The sequence below is a fragment of the Petaurus breviceps genome, unplaced genomic scaffold (assembly GCF_028583685.1).
Source record: "Petaurus breviceps papuanus isolate PSGF00001 unplaced genomic scaffold, PetGlider_PUasm1.0 186, whole genome shotgun sequence".
NCBI lineage: Eukaryota > Metazoa > Chordata > Mammalia > Diprotodontia > Petauridae > Petaurus > Petaurus breviceps.
The window spans coordinates 7,878,598-7,899,840 of NW_027185798.1; the positions used below are offsets into that span (position 1 = coordinate 7,878,598).

General features: G+C 46.6%; 1 protein-coding gene across 2 annotated transcripts in view; it reads right to left on the reverse strand.

Annotated features, from left to right (window-relative positions):
* Positions 1-370: 370 nt before the first annotated feature.
* Positions 371-21,243, reverse strand: part of BAZ1B (bromodomain adjacent to zinc finger domain 1B) — a 67,253-nt gene continuing 46,380 nt past the window's right edge. For both annotated transcript variants that reach the window (XM_069089475.1, XM_069089474.1), the window contains exons 8-19: positions 19,972-20,110; positions 19,410-19,543; positions 14,818-14,923; positions 14,322-14,420; positions 13,087-13,264; positions 11,622-11,804; positions 6,849-6,996; positions 5,360-5,507; positions 4,603-4,718; positions 2,355-2,500; positions 1,169-1,272; positions 371-932 (exon numbers count right to left, since the gene is read on the reverse strand). In XM_069089475.1, coding sequence (XP_068945576.1) covers positions 572-932; positions 1,169-1,272; positions 2,355-2,500; positions 4,603-4,718; positions 5,360-5,507; positions 6,849-6,996; positions 11,622-11,804; positions 13,087-13,264; positions 14,322-14,420; positions 14,818-14,923; positions 19,410-19,543; positions 19,972-20,110 — 1,862 coding nt within the window. In that variant the 3' untranslated portion in view covers positions 371-571. The remainder of the gene's footprint in view (positions 933-1,168; positions 1,273-2,354; positions 2,501-4,602; positions 4,719-5,359; positions 5,508-6,848; positions 6,997-11,621; positions 11,805-13,086; positions 13,265-14,321; positions 14,421-14,817; positions 14,924-19,409; positions 19,544-19,971; positions 20,111-21,243) is intronic.

Here is a 21,243-nt window from a genome sequence, read left to right on the forward strand (position 1 = left end):
GGGGGGGGGTGTCCAAAAATCAAGACCATCTATAAATATATATATATGTATGTGTGTGTGTATATATATATATATATATATATTTTAAAATCAGCAGCCCCTTGGCCTGGTTCCTCTTGGTCCTGTGTAGCAAAGCAATCACTCCCCTGCACTAGAGCGGGGGCTCGGTTCTGCAAGCAGCCCTCTATGGTAGCCCCCCAGGGGCCGGAAAGGAGGAGAGATCTCTGAGCAAGGGGGGGACGGGATTCCCAGGGAACACCTTGGCATTTCACTGACTTCCTAACAATTTCAACATGGCGGCAAGAGTGCCCACCCCCGCCCCCGCTCCATCCCTCCAGACCACTCTGGGCACAGAAGCCAGCCTAGTACCAACATTGCCTAACAATATTTATTGTATCTGAAGCAGGTGCTCAGTTTTCTCTGTAGTGGCGGCGGCAACAACAGCAGTGGTGGCAGCAAGGGGAGGCCTCAGAGCAGGGTCACTCTCGCGCTCCCCCTGAACCATCCCTGGAGGCCCGCTCAGTCTTCTCCCCCCACCACCACCGCCCTGGACACCATCCCTGGCCTCCTCTTATTTCTTCCTCTTCCGCCCCCTGGAATGTCCCGGCGGCTCTGGGTCACTGTCCCCCACCTCCCCCTCCAGGGGCTGGTCCGGGAGCTTCTTGTGCTTCCTGCGCACGTATGGGTGGCCCGGCAGGTGCTTGTGCACCAAGGCCACGAGGCACTGTTCTGTCTTCGCCAGGCAGGTCAGCACGTGGCTGCCATGGCAGTTGTAATGCTCTGCGTTTGCAAACACCTGCTTCATGTCAGACAGGAATTCCTGCACCGAGCGGTAAGCCCCACACGAGCATTTATTCTTCATCGTCTGGAAGTCCATGGGGTGGCTGATAACCTCGAAATAATCTTCTGCCTCCTCTGTGGTCACAGGCTCCCTGGGGGGGGGAAGAAGAGGTCAGTGACAGATGCCAGGGACAAGCCCGCTGCCAGCAAGGACATTGCCAACCCTCCCCCCTTGTCCTTCTGTCAGCCCAACTACCGAGTCCAGGGAAGGTTGGTCCCAGAAAAGAGCATGGGGGCTCTGCCCATGAACCATTCCTGTGAGAGCCCCCCTCAGTCTGGGTACTGGGGAGCTATGGCTGGCTGCAGGTGCCAGGGCTGGGATGCTGACCTGAAAGGCCAGCTGAAGCGGAACTTAATGAGCTTGGTGAGGATCTCTTCACACTTCTGCAGCTCCAACGTCTGCCTTCGAGAGCCTCTCTTGGTCTGAAGCACCTGTTTCCAAGCAGAGGAAAGAAGGTGGCACTAGTGAACCCCCAGCAGTACAGGAAGGCAACGAGGGGGATGAAAACTGGGCAGAGGCAGGTTCACACTGGCACATGTGTGCGCAAGCGTGTGTACGCCATGTGTTACTGGGGCAGGAAGAGCAGGGAAGAGAGTGTGTGCGCATCCCAGATGAAAATAGTGTAAATATTTTCTTCTCTTTTCTTTTACAATAACAAAGGCCAGCAGGGGCTTTTGTGGCATCAATAATAATGATCCCTTTATAAAGTCAAGCTCAGAGTGAGGGCAGAGAGCGTCTCGTTGTCTTCTGGGAGTTGATGGGCAGAATGCTCGAGAAGAGACAAAGGAGAGCATGCCCAGCCTGCCTGTCTCCAGCCCCATTTGCCTTTCCCCAAGTAGCTGTGCCAGGGTCAGAGCCGGCTTTTAGAAGGGCTCAATGTGTCATTTAAAGCCATGACCAGCAACAGCTGATGGCCCTTGGGACTTTGCTGTCATGGAGAAAAATATAGGGAAAACCAGAGCTGTCCAGTTCCAGATTGGAGGATGAAGAAGGTACGATAAGAAGGAAGGGCTGAGTGAGCAAGGCCCAGCAGCTCTCAAACCCTCCTCTGGGCTGTACTAGGTGACCCAGCTTCACCAGAAGGTCTTTGGGCAGGTGGAGGCCACAGCAGGGCCCAGGCTCTGCTGCACCCCAAGAACCAATGGACATTCTGACCAAGGACAGGGGCTGTGCCTGCATCTCCTCCCACCCAAACCACTGGGCAGCACAGCACTGATAGTCTGAAGGCCGGGAGGGTCTCCCCCAACAACTGTCAGAAAAAGGTCCCAACACAGCAAGCAAGCTTCTGGCATTGCTGGCATTCTCACACCCAGGAGCCTGGCCCCTCCGACCCCCTCCAGAGACAGAGGGATACTATTTAAAGACAAGCTGCAGACAAAGTGTGAAAACGAATGCAAAGGGATGCCAGGCATAGCTGGGTCCTGCTCTAAGACCCCTTTCCCCCATTAAGTGGAGGTGGGGGAAGGGAGGGGAGAGCATCCCCGCCTGTCGCCTGGAAGCAATTCCAGCTTACCAGCTCGTCAACTTCAGCCTCCTCCACCGGAAGGGCCCTCTGCCGGGAGCTCCTGGAAGGGTGTAACTTCTTTCCTGCACGACGGCCTGGCCTCGAAGTGGAGGAGATGCCACCATGCTTGCCCCGGGCTGGCTTTCGGGGTCGTACTAAAATAAAAAAGTGTGTCTTTAGACCAGAGAAGGAGCAGTGGCAGGGATAACTTGAGAATCCCCCAGCTCCAGCCCTCTACCTCCCAGATGGGATGTTCAGGCTTCCTTTTCTCTACAAGGGAGGTTTCCAGATACAAAACAAGCCAAAGAGAAAAGCAGAGAAGAAAGGGATACTGCCTTTCAGAAGCAGCCAAAGACCTCCCACGGCCCCGCCCCCCCATCCCCTCCCAGTTACTTAACCAGTTTAAGCAGCCAGTGGGAGGCTTCGGGAAATCTAATTCATTCACAATCCCTTTGGAAAGCAAAGGGCTGTCCTGAAGACCCTTGGGCAAGTGCCAATAGACCCAGAATTCTACACAATTTCTTTGCAAAGAAATATAGGCCAACAAGGTGCCTGGAGGCAAGACAGGTGTTTTCTGCTCAGGGACTAGAACATAGAGGGCCACAGGGCTGATCTCGTCTGAGCTCTACCCTCACTTTGGTCAGCCTAGGAGGTATTTATCTCTGTGGTTATCCCCTTGCTGCTGGACTATACCACACAACAAAGCCACAAGCATGGACTGTAGCCCTCGAATGGACAGTGGCCAGCCTGGCCCCCAAGTCACCTGCTCAGTTTCACATCAAGGCCACTGCTTTTGGCACGTTGTCTGGTGATGCGCCCCCAAGCCAGCACTGTCTAGAATGGCCTCAGAAACAAATGCTCTACCAAGATCTAAGCTCGGGCCTTCTCCATTAAACCAAAGGATTGCCACAAGGATTTTTCCAGGCTCCCATCTTGGACACTCAGCAGCTGAAATTCTGGGCAGGGTTGGGGAGCTGAGGCCAAGACTGAACTGACATTTCATATTGTATTTTTAGACCACAGCAGCTCTACTTTTACTATTGTCAGAGCACTTGGCTTAGGGCCCAGCTACTCCAAGAGGTCGAGAATCCCTGCCCAAAGCAGAGCCTGGGAGGCCAAGAAGAACCACTGAGACAAGCATCCTGCGGGATGCTATAAAGCTGGTCCACCAGGACCTTAGGGATCCATGCAAAACTGTCCCAGCACCTTTGTGAATTCAAAGCCCCAAGGAGGACACCAAACTGACGTGGGGAACATCTGAGTTAGCTTCTTTAGCTGACTGTCCCCAGACACTGGTGCTCCTAAAGACCATGGTGGGGTTACGGGTTTTGAAGAACTAGGAACTGGTCCCCGATTTCAACAGCTGACACGCTTCTTGACGGTGGACCCTGGTACGATGTTCCACTGACTGTGGGGTGGAGGGTGGTCGTAGCGGAAGAAAGGAGAACAATTCCATAGAACTTTGACACCAATGGCCAAAACAAGCAGAATACTGGTCTGATACGTGAGAACCTTCAGAATTCACTTCCCACACCAGGAGCTATGTGGATTTTTCATTCTCTTGGTAAAGGGAAAACACTTCTGGGGCTAGTGTTTCTGTTACAGAGACAATGCAGGAAGCACTAGTCTTTTTAATCACTGTTCTGAGAGTGAGCCCTCACCGTTCACCCTCTTCCAAGAAGGCCGCCCTTGAACCTTGTGGGGAAGGAGTACTGGACAAACCAGAGTGAACATGGGGGGACGGGGGGATTTATAATCTGGACAAACCAATATAGGGGCAAATTTTTTTTATCTTGAGCACCCTTATCCTTAGCCATAAAGAAATAAGGCCATGATAAATCAGCCAAACTGCCTCCCCAGGAAGGTCTCACTGCATCCAGACAAGAGGCACATAGTAAATGAAAGCTCAGCACTGTCTGTCCAAAAGAGGCCAAAAGCAACTGTTTGAGGGCTACAATGAAACACTCCTTAACTTCCACCACAAAGTGGAGAACCTTTGTGCTCTTCTTCAGGGGCTCCGGCCAGGACCCCCCCACACACACACCTGACAGCCCATCCCTGGCTATACAACATGATGTCTAAGGGAGCTGGGAGGGATGGCACCTGTGACACAGGGAAGTAGGAAGCAAGAGAGCACAAGTTAATCAGAGGGACAAGCTCCTCGGAGAAGAAGATTCATGGTGGTCTGGCTATGGGGTATTAGAAGTTTAATGTAAACAAATCAAGTCCAAGTTCAGTCATGCACTCAAAAACTCACATCGAACTCCAGCCACTTCATAATCTTCCTCCTCCTCTTCCTCCTCCTCCTCTTCTTCCTCCTCTGAATCCCCCTCTTCTCCATCATCCTCATCATCTGAATCTTCAGTGTAATTTCTATTTAGGGGAGAAGGGAAACTGACTGGGTAGGACACAGGCCATGGCAGCATCTGTCCACATGTTACACATTTGTCCAAACAGTCACCAGTGAGAACTGAATCTGACCCAGGAAGGCCAGGTGTGACACAAACTAAAGTCAAGCATGCTCTCCCTTGAGAGACAAAATGGCGACACATCCCTGCCTGTGATCAGCTCAGCATTTTACGGATGAATACTAAGAGGGCAACAGCAAGCCGACAGGTGTCAGTTCCACTGATGGCTCCATTCCAGGAGCTGAGACAGCTTGCAGGTGACCAAGACATCAAAGCAAGTACAATTCCACCTACACCAGCTGGCTAAAGGCCTAACCTTTGGGGAGCAGGACGGCTCTTTCCTTTTGTTCTCTAACTATAACAAAGATGGAGCAGGATACAACTTTATGGGGACAGACAGGACAAGGATCACGCAGCTCTACGCTTGACCTCCTCCACAAAACAAAGATCCTCTCACCCTCAGTAAGGGTAACAAAGGCATCCGATGCGAGCTGAGCAAGAGTCGCCAAAATGGAGAGTTGTTGGTGCAAGGGTCAATGTGCCAGGTCCAGAAGCAAAATGAGACTCCCCGAGTTCACACTGGGCACGAAGCTCAGGCTCACTCACCTGCCCCTACAGCTTCGTCGGGAAGTAGCAGGCTGGCAGGCTGGGCATTGCCATTCTCCATCTGGAATCTCATAGAGTACAGGCCTCAGACAAAACAGGTGGAAGGCTTTATTGCACTCATCACATAGGATCAGCTTGTCATCTTCACCTGCAAAAGCCCAACCACAAAACAAAAAAACAAACCACCCCAGAGTCATGTTGTCCAGTAGCACAGCAACAGACATTCAGTCTCCAGGAGGGAGACTCACTGGGGCCAGAACATTCTACTGGTTGAGCAGGCAAGGGCAGGGCAGGTCTGGCCCAGGCAAGTGCCCTGTGTTAAGTCTATGATATGGCAAATTCCTCTTATTTTTGTAACTCACAAAGTCACAGACCCAAAGCTAAAATAACCTTAACCTCCCCACTTGCCCCCCATACTGAAGGACTCAGATGAGACTCATTTTAGGCAAATTTATTACTGGTTTCAGCTCAAATCCTTGGTAATTTTTTCACCCATATACAAATCCCTTTTAAGAACTTTTAAGAGAGAAAGATGAAAGAACCAAGAACTAATCTTCCCATTTTGTAAATGGGGGAATGAAAACAGATGGGCCCAAACAGAGAAAATGAACTGGCCTGAAGTGGCCCTGAACTAAGCTCAGGAGCCAATTGGGGACTGGGCAGCAAACAGCTGGTCACAGCTAGCCCACCCTCTTGAGATCCAGGCAAGTAGGGATGGCTGGCAACTCAGAAAAAGGCTGCCCCAAGCAACCAAGCTTTGCCCCTGGGCTTTTCTCCCCAAATGTAAGCTCTGTTCCTCTACGAGATGCTACTACCTGCCTGTCTGCAGGAACCTCCTGCACTGTGCAGGTGCCAGGATCACTGATTTCATGCCTCTCGGGGGACATCTCCCCAAGTGCCTTTCTAAATACTTCTCTGGGCAGAGGGGCTGGAACCAGACCTGATTTAGATAAGACTGGCTCTGGCAGGAATGGCTAAATCACCAGGCAAAGAACCACAAAGACTCCCCTGTAGCGATATGCTTTCAGGCACATGCTGGAGATTCAATAATTCATGTGACCAAATATTTTGGGTTTTTTCCCCTCCAAACTGGTTCTCAACTAAGTAAAACAATGCTGGCATCAAACCACATGTAGCCCTGTCATTATAAGTAGAAAGAGGATTTTAAACCACAGGACCAGGATGGTAACCTGAGGCAGTTTGAATGCACTGCATATGTGACGAGAGAGAGAGAGAGAGAGAGAGAGACAGACAGACAGACAAAGGGGGGGGGGGGGAAGAGTGTATAAGAGAGAAAGAGAATGTCTATCTCAAGAAAAGCATCTGTCTACTACTACTACCACTACCACTACCCCTGGTTACTAAATTTGGTAGAGATGCTTACTGTGAGTATAGAAATCCTAGGATGATACAGAAAGGCTTAGCAATGAAAAGCAATGAAACACTCTATGCATGGTAGTGCTAGCCCCAGGGTGTTCCACTGTCATACCTTTCTTCCGACACACTTTGCACCTAGCATTCTCTGCAGACATGTCCCATTTGATGCAGGCATCAAGCATTCCAAGAAGCACATGCATTCGAGAGAAGGTCTGGGCCTCTCGGATCGCTATCTTCCATTTTTCCAAGGCTGAAGCAACCTACAGAGAAAACAAAGTGGCCTGAGGACTAGAAGATGGGAGCCTTATTTGGAAACCTTTCCATGGTGTAATTAGTGACAAATCTCTGCAGAGATAAAGCAGAAAAGGAGGAGGGGAAACAAGGAAATCACGAAGGCCATTCACCTTCCCAGTATGCTTTAAATGAACACCACCACAACACCAGGCATCGAAGAAAAGCAACAGCTTTAGCAGAGCACTAAGATCTGCCATCTAAGGGCAAGAGAGCATGGCCTCCATCTGGAGAGGGAGGAGCAAACTTCTAGGGAACCATAAAGAGGTCAGGGCTATTCCATACAGAGAGCACCCACTTTCATTTTTCCACTAGCTCAGTCCTAGCTAAAGAGCCATGTAAAATTTTTGCCTCAATATTTCTATCTGTAGTGATTTAAGACTGAGCCCAATAGTCGGCACTGTGATCCATCTCCCATCTCTGGGCCTTTGCAAATGATGGTTGGAATGGATGACCTCCTCTCCAATGCTTTTAAGGTCCAAGGGAAGGAGTCTGTCCCGTCCCTCTTCAAAATACCTACAGGACAAGTCCACCAGGACAGAGAGGAAGGCAGGAACAAGCCTCTGTCTTTCTGCTGCCCCGCTCCCACTATTAGCATTAAGGCTTTCCTCTCCAAAATTTGAAGGATTGTTCTTGTAGAGTTAAAACCTTCTGCTCCCCTCAATCCCCCCCACCCCTCCATTTTTAAGGCCGAGGGCTGTTAGCTCTCCACAGCCCACACCACACTGCCTTAATTACCCATGTAGACCATGCTCCTTGTGGGCAGGAACTACTTCACTTCTGCACCCCCACAGCTAACTCAGCAAGTCTGGCACATTTTAGGCACTCTGAAAAAACACACCATATATCCTTATATCAATACTTCTTGGCAAAGGAAAAGGGTTCCTTAGATGCTAAAATACTTTAGATGCCTATTCACAAACTCTAATGGAGGGATGGGGTGAGTGAGTTGAGGCCCTCAGAACAATGAGGGAAGATCTGCATGAACTAATTCTGAGCAAAGCAGAACTAGGAGACTACATACACATGAGGTGAAGGCAGATCTGTGGCCCTGAAAATGGACGTCACTGACTGACCCTGAGCAAAGACAGGTCTATTTTAAGTGATCCTGTCCTCCCCCTCAGGGAAGACACACTAGAAGTCAATGATCCTGCTGGGCTGCAGGCCTTAAAATAGAGCTGTCAGTGGCTGGGGTGGGCCAGGGCGCTCTCACCCTGGATGCCAAGAGCCATGGGCTGTGTGCACACACGTGCAGGCATAGGGGCCCACACAGATATACCCACTGAAGGAGAGACCAAGCTGTACCAACAAAAAGGTGGCTACAAACCAGGCCATGCCACAACCCCACCCTTTGTGTGAGGCTGGCTCTGAAATGGCCCCCACACTTGAATTACAGAAAAACCATCAACAGCCAGGAGCCCCCTGAAGTTTAGGATAACCTCACACATGTGCCCTCTCTATGACAAGGCCCCCACCCCACAGAACTCAGGAGGGGGCACCGAGTGCCACTCCAGCAGGGTTGCTCCCCATCGGGCAAACTCAAAGTCACCTCAGGAAAACCCTTAATTCATTTCCCTGAGACTCAGATGGCCAGCATTGCCCTCCAGTGGATATAGGGAGGTACTGCATCCACGGTTTTCTTTTTCTCTGTCCTAATGGGCAGTCTGTAACTGTGGCATGTCTCACTGACAGTGCCACATGGCAGAGAGGGCACTGGACCTAAATCAGGAAGAACTCGGTGACAATTCTATGTGAACTGAGGCAAAGTGGCAACAACCCTGACTTGTGTCCTCTGATCTGCGATGCTGCGGGACGAGGCCAGAGCCCTCGCGCACACAATCTGTGCAGCGCTCCGGCTGGGCAGGGAGATGGGGGGGGAGGGGGATACCAAGCGAGGGAGTCAGCGCTAGAATTCAGCAGGGTCTGAACTCATTGTCCTAAATCAGGTTTGGTCAACCTTCATGTTGGCCTGAACCAGATTAAAATGCAATTGGAAAGTGTTTAGCAAAATAAAAATGCAACATGGACAATATTAGTTGAGGTTTCCTGAGTCAATATGCAGGGTTTGACACCGCTGTCCAGGAAAAGAATTTTAACTGACAACACACTCATGTCAGCACGTATAAAATCCAAAAAGAGGGTCACAAAGGAAGAAATTGGAAATTTCATTGGAATTTGGCTGGGTCTATGAATCTGGCCTGCCATTACTAGAAATCTTAATACAATAAATTCATGTAAAATCCAAGTTATTCCAGGTTTGAAACCAAAGGAGTCTTTTTGAAAAACAGATTATACAAGAAATACAGAGAAAGGATAGAAGACAGCACATAGAATAACACTTCAGTCCTTGACAACGCTCCAGTGCTCGGACAAGAACAGCATGGAGAATGGAAGAGGCAGGCTGTCAGGCCCAGGGGCAGAGAGACTGGGATGGACTGCCCTAGCAAGTCCCCTTGCATCCCAGGAACAGGCACCAAGCCCTGCCTGCTGCCCAGGGTTTAGAAAGCATGTTTTTTGCCAATGGTCATCTGCTGCCAAGCAGGAGCCAACAGGGAGGGAAAAAAGAGGTGTCCAAGTTATTTCTGGTGGGGAGCTGCAAGAGAAGAGCAGGGATTTCGCTTTTTTTTTTTTTGGAGTGGGGAGGGCAGGCAATTGGGGTTAAGTGACTTGCCCAAGGTCACATGGCTAGTAAGTGTGTCAAGTGTGTGAGACCAGATTTGAACTCTGGTCCTGACTCCAGGGCCGGTGCTCTATTCACCGTGTCTCCTAGCTGCCCCTGAAAGAGCAGGGATTTCAATGAAGAACATGGCTGGAGGCATTTGGAGACAACACTTTTAGTTTTCCAAGAAAACTGCCTTAGTCTTATTAATGTGCCATGTATCTTGGCCCTGACGAGTAGGCCGGGAAGGACCCCCTCCCCAGTAGCTTTCCCTGTGACCAAACGCAGGCACTGAATCCTCCAGGGATTGCTCAACCCTCACATACAAGAAAAAAAAAAGAAACCAGCTCCAGGGCAGTGCTCAAGGAGGGACGGAAGGGCAAAGACTTGGGCCCAGCTTTCACACTGGCCAGGGAGGAGTTCAGCTGAGTCTCTTTTGTATGAAACTGAATTAGGAAAAAAATTCTGGGAACTCAGCATTAGCAGGAACCCCCTCTGAAAGCTCTGGTGGTGTCTGAGGTTCTCCTAAAAAGGATCCAACAAGTCCACCCGGGGCCGGAGAAAAAGCTCTTGCTCAACGAGGGTAAAAATCACCAGATGTAGAAACTGTTATTAACACAATTACATTTAGAAACAGCCTCACCACTGAGGAGGGTGGTTGTACCAATTAGGTCCATCATAAAACCCATTAAACTGAGGCCCAAACAATTCAAGGCAGATAAAAATCCTAGTCTTTAAAGGCCAGGCCTTTCCACGCTACTCTGCTGTTTCTCAAAAGCAGAAGGGGGAAGGGACTGGGTATTTTAAAAAGTCAGTTATGAAAAATGATAAGAAGACCAAAGACTATGTAGTCTGGGCCCAGGCAGGGAAGGGGGCCTACCAGTCAAGGCTCTCATTCACACCCCCTCCAACTAACACACACCCCTTGTTGTCCTTTGCGGTGCTCAGCATACTGGCTGTTAATAAAGTATTAAACTATGAGGAGATCATAGGCTACTAAATGTCACTTGGTTCGGCCCGTTTTTTCTCTCTGCCTTTTTCAAGGGCCCTTGTGCATTTTTGTCAGACAACCTGATCTCTTAGTACTCTGACTATACCTATTCCTCTAGCACACATGTAACTCTCATATGGACATCCCCTATCTCCATGTCCAGCCCACATCTCTAGCTGTTATTCCCTATTCCAACTTGCCTGCTGGAGAGCTCTTACTTGGATTTCCCACCTTCTCTAAAACTAGATCCTTCCTCTTCACACCAAGCAGCTAGCTCCCTGGTCAAGTTGACATGTTCTGTTGCTTCCATCTTGAAAATGTCCAAAATCTAGGCCTTCTCCATTGCAAGCAAGGCTGCTCTCAACCCTTTAAAAGGCCAAAAGGCCCAGGGGCAGAGTCAGGGGCTTTGCTTCTCAATAATTAAGACTGCGGTGTATGGAGCCACTTTCACAGCCCTCCTGCGCCTCCTAGTGACATAAAGTGGGAAATGGAAATAATTTGAGGTGGAAAGAGGGGATTTTGCCATTTCTACATTCTATTTGACACTGCATTAATAACCCTGTGCCTCCTGACATAAAATGGCATTTAAAATAAACTTGATAGCACAATACAGCAGTGGAGTTTTCACACTGTGTGAAGGCAGGTGTTCGTGGTCCCATCTAGAAATCTTTCATGCAATAACCCCGCCCCATTCGGTCAGTTGGTGCTAGAAGGGGGAGAAGTAAGAGGGAAGAACACTGAGAGGATATGGTGGCAGGACAGCCAAGCCAGGGCAAAGGACAAAAAGGAACAAGATGAGGGTAACCACAAAGGAGGGCTCAGGTGACAGCCCTGGAACCAAAGCATGATAGCAAAACGTGAGGGGCTTAAAACCTCAATGGTAAAATCCAAACCCAAAACCGTTCTGTCCAGAGTCAAGACAATGGCTCCCCAAGGACTGGTACCTTTGCTTCTTCGGCCATTTTCTTTTCTTCATCTACTTCTTCTGTCTTTGCTATTGAATCTTCTTGGTGTTTCCTCCTCTTTTGTTTTGGAGCCATGAAACCTTGAAGAAATTTCTTGATGACACTGGCCTGAAGGGAAATCACACACTCCCCAAAATCCTTTAGGCTTTCCAGGGAAAAAACCTGTAGAGAACCACAGAAAGCCAAGATGAATAAGAGAGAGAAGGCACATTATTCTCAAGGTAATGTTCTATATGCTCCCATGGAAGGTCAGTTTCCCAGGAAGGCTGTGCCCCCACATTGGAAACATGAGAACTATCTGATTATTCCTGATGCCATGTTCAATTGAGCCACAATTAATTCAAAAAATAGAAATCTCCCAACTCATATGAAATCCAGAGGGATTCAGATAAAGCAAATTCTTAAGCTTGTCTTGCTAAAGGTGCAATATTTCTTCTAAAAGAGGAGTTTCCTACAAACAGGAATCTCAATAAAGCTACTTGGCAGTGCCCCCAAGAGGAACGGACAAAAGACTACAAGTGCCTAAAACATCAGCTGGTCTACTCCAGACCAGCTGCTGAAGTCTCATTTGTAGGTGGACAAAAGACTCAGGGCTTCCTCACGCCGACCAGCTCCAGCCTGATACAGACAACAGCTTCTCCTTTTGGCAGTTGCCAAGGAGTACTCTCTCAGTGAAGCTAAGGCTTAACAGGTTTGGGAATATGAAGCCAATAGTTCACAAACTCAACTTTACAAGTAACGAGTCTCTAGGATTCCATGAGTTTTGAACCCCAGACACCTGTCACTTCTGGCCACTAGGGCAGTTACTTCAATTTCACCTCAGAATGGAATCAAAGTAACGGCTCACAGCTCACCAACAGTTCAGGTATGAAAATAATGTTCATTCTAACACAACTTCCCCGATGGCTGGCTAGTACACGGGAAATTAAAAGTGTGGTGACAGCAGGCAGCGAGGACATCTAAACAGAAAACCTGAAGCCAAAAAATTGCTAAGAAATACAGAAGAGAGTGTGTGTGTGTGTGTGTGGGGGGGGGTGTGCAGTGAATAGAGCACCAGCCCTGGAGTCAGGAGGACCCGAGTTAAAATCCGGCCTCAGACACTTAACACAGAAACTAGCCGTGTGACCTTGGGCAAGTCACTTAACCCCAACTGCCCTCCAAAAAGGGGGAGAAAAAAGCTAAGAAAGGAAGCCTGATGAGCAGACACTCACAAAGGCCAGGCCTTTCAGACATCAGCTAGGAGAGGGGGATCCATGAACACATTCAGAGACATTCCTAATAAAAGGCTGGTCCCACATTGGTCTTTTCTTGCACATCTACACACACGGATCATAAGGACTCTCAGTGTCACCTTAAAAAAAAGGTAAGAAAAAGGAAATCCCAAGCCAAATTTTTCAAAGCGGTGGCTGCCTTCAAGGGGGAATAATTTCCTGCACACTCTCACCCTGGCTTCAAACTCTGCCGTCTCCTCGACATAACCGAGGCCCCCTTTCTGAAGTCGAGTCGCCACCTCGATGAGGTCGCTGCGGAGGAAGTTGAGGAGCTCCTGATTGCCGTCACAGGATTTCAGGCCCAGGTTCTGTTTCCGGGCCAGATGGATAGAATGAGTGATATCCTGGTATCTGGAAAAAACAAACCATGACAAGACCTGAGAGGATTAGAACAGCAAGTGTTGCTGGCCACAAACTAGGCTAGCGTTCAGGTAAGACATGGTAAAAATAGAGCCTTTCAATTATCCACATGTGAAACCCTTTCTGACAATGCCACGTGCTGGCTATAACTGGCTATCTCCCCCATTCTTGCTATGCCTGGATAGATCTGTTTTAGAGAAGGAGAAAATCTCTATTATATATTCAGCTGTAATATAATCTCCAGTCAGCAACGCGATGTATTTAATCAGCTGGCCGCTAGAGCATGGTGGTATAGATTAGTCCTTTCAAAACCTTGGAATGTGGCCTCAGGTAAGGGACACAACAGCAGCTCTGGTGTATCCTGGATCCAACCTTAGTTTAGTCATGAAAATAAACATGCAGGGCAGCGAGGTGGCGCAGTGAGTAAAGCGCCAGCCCTAGAGTCAGGAGGACCCGAGTTTGGTTCCAGCCTCAGACACTTAACACCCACACAAAAAAATGCTGGCTGTGTAACTTTGGGCAAGTTACCTTAATCCCAAATGCCCTCCAAAAGTCAAAAAATAAAATAAAATAAAATAAAAAAACATGCATCCAGAAACTTGGGGGAAGGGCCCACCACAGATTACATACACATATAATACATATGTACACATATACATCCATATATGGATATGGATGGAAAGCCTTTAATAGCAAAGAAGCCTTCTGTTTCTATATCCCAAGAAGATGTCTGTGCTCTATAGAAAAAAACTTCCCCTAGTTAGATGAAAGTGGACCCAACAAAAAACGAGGGGCACCAATGTTCATTTGTTGGCAGACCAAAAGCACTTTCTGAATGAAGACTGTGAGGCCGCCTTGATCAGTGTGACAGGGCTGAGTGGTTCTGAAGACAGGGTTAACACACATTTGTACAAGATATGCTAAGAACTGCCATGGAAGATGAACAGCCAAGGAGCCATGCTAAATGCTGGGGAGATGCCTGGCATGGTGTCTGCATGTGCGGGCAGAGGCCCCAGCACAGGCACCGACCCCGACCAGCCGTCTTTACCTCTTTTGCAGTCTCTCCTTCAGCTGGCTTTCCCTTATTCCCTGAGGGTGGAGGCAGTTCAGCAATTCGTCCAGTTCCTTCTGGCTATCACATAAAAACCTGCAGGATGGAAAAGACCTGAGTGATGGAAAAGAAGAGGGACCCCAAACCGAGAGCCAGCGACTGAGCTGTGGCCCATCAAGTCCCAGTCTCCATCCTGGTTTCCCTGAGCCTCTAGGGCAACAATGGGGAAACCCCAACCCCACACTCTTGCTGCTGGGCTTTGTAAAGCCAAGTCACTGCTGCCTTAGCAACATGTTATGTGATGTGATGGCCTGGCTAAGCCTGAAGACTGGATAAGCATTCCTTTCTCCCCAGAGCATGCTGCCTTCTTTAGGCTATACAGAAATTATAGCTCCCAGAGCGGCTCAGATGACACTGCCATCAATTACTGCATTTTTTCATTAAGAAAGGAACCAAGGAAAGGAGTAATGTCCACCATGGGCCACCATCTTACCATAAGTTCTGTCCTTGCTTGGGCACAGTACTCTCGACAGAGCCTTCTGCTACACAGCCAGGGTGGGTGATCACACCTGCATTCTTCCCTAGGCTTGTTTTTTTACCTAAGAAAAATGACCATGTGGAAAAACAGGACTTCCATGGGGCTCCCACTTCCACCTCCTCCAATTCATGTAAACTTTGGAGCTACAGAACCCACGAAATGACACAGAGAAGCTAACCTCCTGCTGAGGAAAGCTGAGCAGGCCGACAGGAAGGGGCCAGTGCAGTGCTCTGGGAGCCAACCCCAGCCCTGCGTGAGCCAGAGGTTTTAGACTCAGGGCAACCACAACCAGCTGCTGGCTGGAGAGACTTCAGATCACCAACAGCTGTGGCATTTTCTAGAATTATCAACCCATGGATGCTAAGGACAAAGTGAGAGGTCAGTGCAGTGTGGACTTTGTGAACTCGGAGGTCGGGAGTACGGTCAGGCCTTTAGCCCTGGAGGGAGAAGTAGCTGAGGTGCTGTGGCCCTGCAGTTATAGTCTGAGGGGTAATCGCTCTTGCTTTAACCTGCTTGGATCTGGATTACTGTCTGGGGCGGAGGTCCTGGGGTGCACCCAACTAATAGCTCTAGCAGCTGAGAAAACCCCAGCAATTGACACAAAGCTCCCCCCTCTTGTAGCAGAGTTCTATAGTGGTGAAAAGCTCAAAAGTCAAGTAACTGAATGGCAACATGAGCAAACAAGGGAAGCAAAGCAAGCACAGAAATCCAACTCTGGATTCCTTTTTTGGGGACAAAAAGGATCAAAGCATGGAACAGAAGGAAGACAACAAAGTCAGAACTCCTGCACCAAAAGCTTCCAAGAAAAGAATAAGCTGCTTACAGGTCATAGTGGAACTTAAAAAGGATTTTGAAAACCAAATAAAGGAAGTGGAGGAAAAATTGGGAAGAGAAATGAGAATGATGTAAGAAAATTATAAAATGAGAGTCAACAACCTGACTGAAGAAAATAACACCTTAAGAAATAGACAAACTCAAATGGTAAAAGAGGCTCAAAAAGCCAATGAGGAGAAGAATGCCTTAAAAAGCTGAATTTTCCAGATGGAAAAAGAATCTCAAAAGCTCACTGAAGAGAATCATTCCTTCAGAATTAGACTGGAGCAAATGGAAGCTAGTGACTTTATGAGAAATCAAGATACTTTTAAACAGATCCAAACAAATGAAAAAATAGAAGGTAATGTGAAATATCTCATTGGGAAAACCACTGACCTGGAAAATAGATTCAGGGGAGATCATTTAAAAATTACTGGACTACCTGAAAGTCATGATCAAAAAAAGAACCCAGAAATCATCCTTCAAGAAATTCTCAAGGAAAATTGCCTTGATGTTTTAGAACCAGAGGGCAAAATAGAGGGTGAAAGAATCTACCAAGCACCTCCTGAAAAAGATCCCAAAAAGAAAACTCATCGGAATATTATAGCCAGGTTCCAGAGTTCCCAGATCAAGGAGAAAATATTACAAGCAGTCAGGAAGAAACAATTTCAATATTGTGGAAATAAAATCGGGATAACACAAGATCTGGCAGCTTCTACACTGAGGGATTGAAAGGCTTGGAATATATTTTCTTTTTTTTTTTAAGCAATCGGGGTTAAGTAACTTGCTCAAGGTTACACAGCCAGTTATTTCTGGGTGTGGTGCCGAGTGTCTGAGCCCGGGATTCGATCTCCAAGTCACCCCGACACTGGAGCCGGTGCTCTTACTCGCTGAGCCACCTGGCCGCCCTGGAATATGATATTTTCTTGATGAAAAAAACCAGAGTTGAATAGAAAATTTGACATTCAGATACAAGAAGAAAAGCATGAGAAGATAAACAGGGAAGAGAAATCATAAGGAACTTATCAAAGTTCAACTACTTACATTCCTACAAGGAAAAACGATAATTGTAACTTATGAAACAGGAATTTTCTAAGTATGAGAATAGTTGAAGTGAATAGAAATGTATATCTATATCTATATGTTTATATAGGAGGGTATAAGGGCGTATGAACCCATATGTGAGTATAAGTGCATATGTGTACAGGTATACATAGACAGAGGGTACAGGACCAGTTGAATAGGAAGAGACGATACTTAAAAGGTGAAATTAAGAGGTGAGAGAGGGATATAATGAAAGGACATGGGGAATGAGAGGAGATGGGGAGAGATAGAATGGGGTAAATTATCTCATATAGAAGAGGCAAGGGAAAACTGTTACAATGGAGGGGAAGAACAGGAAGGCAAAAGGGAATGAGTCAAACTTACTCTCATTGAATTTGGCTTAGGGAGGGAATGACATACACACTAAATAGGGTTTCTCACAGGGGATGATGGAAGGGAGGGCAGGCTTGGGGGGAGGGAAGTTGGAAGCACCCACTTTTGAAAAGAGACAGGATCAAAGTAGAGAATAGAACAAGTGGGGGGTGGGATGGGATGGAGGGAAATATAATCAGTCTTTCACAATATATCCACTATGGAAATGTTTTGCATAGCTATACATGTACAACCTATATTGAATTGCTTATCTTCCCAGTAAGGTTGGGTGACGCGGGAGTTAGGGAAAGAATCTGGAATTCAAAGGTTTAAAATCAAATGTTTAAAAAATATATTATTGTTATTGTTATTATTATTTTATATGTAACTGGGAAATAAGATATACAGGCACTGGGGCATAGAGATCTACCATGCCCTACTGGAAAGTTGGAGGGGGGATGAGAGAAGATATAGAAGAGAGCAGATTGGGGGAGGGGATATTCAGTGGGATTGCTGTTATGGGGTAGTGGGTAGGGGAAAAATGGGGAGAAAATTTGTAACTCAAAATCTTGCGGAAATGAATGATGTAAACTAAAAAATAAAACTAAAAACTACAAAATAAAGAAAAATGTATATGTGTTAGATCAAATAAAGTCAAAGCAGAGTGCCAAGTTAAGCCATGCCTTCTTTCCCGACCAGAAACATGTTCTAATACTGAAGAATATTTCTATGCCCAGGCCCATGCACCAAGTGACAAGATGGAAAGAACATGGGAAAGATGGAAAGAACATGGGATTTTAAAGAAAGAAAACCACAAAGGGTCAGGGCAAACTCAGCCCCTTCCAAGTGTTTCCTCATCTACAGCACAGGGACCATAATTCTCGTACTGCCCTGCCCATCATGAAAAGTGCTTTGCCCACAGGGAAGCCCTAGATGTGACTGAGTGGTTTCTCATAGCCAGATATCATAGAGTTGCCCTGACAGAGCACTTGTATTTGGACCAATGTGGAATTGGAATTGGTTTTTGCTCATGTGGCCAAGGGAAAGAAGGGGATGGGGAGTTGTAATGGGGATGTCTGTAGGTATCCCTGAAACATAGGAGCTAATCACTCTACACTCAAATTTGAAAAGGAAAAAAAAAAGTAAAGAAACTATCCAGCTAATTCAGAACTCTTGAGAATGAGAACTTCTCAGCTTCTTATTCAGGGGTTCAGGTGAAAGACAGCAGAAGGATACGATTTGAGTTGCACTATACTATGGTACACAAAGATGAGCCCTAATACAAACTTCTACTTTCTCACTGTTATAACATTCAGGGCACCAAGAAAGAAAAACTCTCTTACTCAACCAAGCTGAACATTTCTGTTGAAGAAATTATTCTCCAGAGCCAGTGTTAAATCTGTAGAGAACGCTGGTCCCAAAGCTCACTTTTCCTTTCTTGATGCTCAAAACAATTTGGGATCACTTTGTCCTTCATTTTCAAACAAAAAAAGTCCCCAAGCCTCATGATTCTGCCTTGACATTTGCACCTCTCAGAAAATGCAACTCATCATCTCCTCAGGGACTTTCACAATACTTAAGAAACAAGTGTTGCCTCCATATAACATGACTTGTTTCAACTTGGAAACATCTTGATGACTCAGCATTTTGGAAACTGGATTATTCTAGTGGTCAATCATGCAGAGAGAGAAGGAAATCCTTCCTTCAGTTCACCGTTTCTCCCATAATATGATTGAAAATCCTCTCGTTCCTAAAAGAATGGAAGGGGCTACCTTTGAGGCTAGCTAATTCAAATTCCCTTATTTTAGAGACAAAAGGGCAATGACAGACTCTGAGAGGTTACATGATTTTTCCACTGTCACACAGATAACAGGAGGCTGCAAGACCGAATCAAAAGAACGTTCGTTGCATTAGGAGTCACGAGAGCTGGGTTCAAGGTCTAGTTCTGGTGACAAGATTATATGACTTTAGGCAAATCATCTCCTAATTCTAGTTTAGGTACAGGGAGACAGAAACAGAGACCACATCAAGGCCAAATCTTTGATCACACATAAGGATAATACACTTCTGGCCTACCCAGTCCACTGAACTGTTAGCAGAATCAAAAGACAAGGTGTTGAAGAACCACTTTTCATTAACATAAATGGTATAACACATGGATCTGCTTCCAAAAGCCTTCCAACAGATCAGAGAACACTCACCAGATAGCAAGATTTAGACAAAGGAGGGAAAGGGAAATTCCATAACTAACAATAGTTAGATTAAAGAGGGGCCCTGCCAGGCAGAAGGGAAGCAGAGAGTTGGAGGCGCACACTTACTGCGGGGGTTGCCATCCTCATCAGAGCAGTCTGTCCGTTCTTTCCGAGGGGGAGTGAATCGGTAGTCTATGCTGTCATGTACCCAGCCCTTCTCGATGAATAATCCAGGAACTTCATCTGAAAATAACCAGTACCTGAAAATCAAGCATACCAAGAAGGTAAAAAACAGAGGAAACATGCATAGATGATGTGAAAAGGTTTGACAAAAAAACCAATGGAACTTCATTCCCTCCTCACTGGTAAAGTGCTTGCTCCTTACTCAGAGCTACAGAAAAATGCTCCTCAAGGGGGTGACAAAGGGGACCCCAGGGGCTCTTAGCACGTGGTTTCATCCCATCCTTTCCCCACCACAACCCCTAGGGTTGGGCTACTTTCAAGATCACTGAAAATACATTGTGGGTATCAGAATTTTCTAAAAATACTCTGATTTCTAATCAAGGTAGGAGAGTCAAGGCCCCACACTTCCACTCAACCTCTCTTAAACAAGCAGACTTATCTCAAAAAAGAAACAAAATCCATGTCAGCCCTCCTAGCTACCACGAAGGCCTCCATGCCAGCCCACCTGTTGTGGTTCCGGTCTGTGCCAATAGGAGTCCTGCGCATGACCAGCTTGGCCTTGGCAATTCCCTCCTGGAAAGTCTTTTCAGCAGCGGCTTTGTGCTTCCGGATTCTCTCTTCCTCAGCTTCTCGCTCTAATTTTACTAAGAGGTAAAAAGGGATTATCTAGATTTTTTTCAGATATATTGTTTGGAAATTAATCCTAGCATGTAACTACAAAAAGTTTTATTAACACTTGCATAAACAAATCTATGCTGAATTCCCTCATACCAAAAATTTAACCAGGGTTAAGGACTATTACTAAAAGAACATTCCAAATACATCAAAACTAAGGTTCTTCTGTTTATGGGGGCAACAGGAAGCTCCGAAATATCAGACTGAATGTCAAATTAAACATTTTCTCAATACTGTGAAAATTTCATTAGCTTTTTTGACTAGAAGTAAGCTCAGTTTACTGGCCCTGAGCACCAGAATCGAGGTACATGGTTGATACTTGTACTAGGTCGACATGTCTTGGGGAAGCTTGTTTAGCTGTCAGTATAGGGCAAGGCAAGCAAAAGACAAACAGCTGTTCTGAAAATTAAAACTGTCAACTGCATTAGTTTTGTTTTGCACCTGAGGAGAAATATGAAGAAATATCTGTTAAGACCAGTAAATTACAGACCAGAGCTACTCATTTCCATAAAAGAAAACAATCACCTATAAATTTTAAATCTTTTCTGTAACCTTTAAATTTTAAAAATGTAGAAATGCAGTATATTGCTAATAGCCAGTACATTTAACTATGGTGCAAAACCACATCTTACTAAAGATGGTCAAGGTCTGAAAAATTGAGTGGACTCCAAAGTATGATTTGGAAATAACTGAAGACAAATCTCTTCTGTTAAAACAGAAAACAAAACAACACCCCCCCCCCTCCCCGGCCAAGACCAATGTGGTGAGTGTCCTGAAGCAAGGATTCTAGACTAAACCAAAGTATATGTTTGCAGTCATTTGCACAAAGCTAAGATGGGCTGGCAGCTATAAAAGGATTCAACTTGAGGGGTGGTAGGTGGCACCAGAAACATCTTGGAGCTGACCTCAACAATGGGTCAGGAAAAATAGGACTAAATAAAACATCCCATTTTGCACTAGACAACTTGGATTCTAATTCTGGTTTTGTATTAACTTTCATGTGCACCAAGACCCTTACTAGTTCTATGTTTTAGGTTTTTCCAATTTCATTATTTGCAAATTCTCAGATTAGTGTTTTGGAAAAATGCTCAAAGTTCATTCC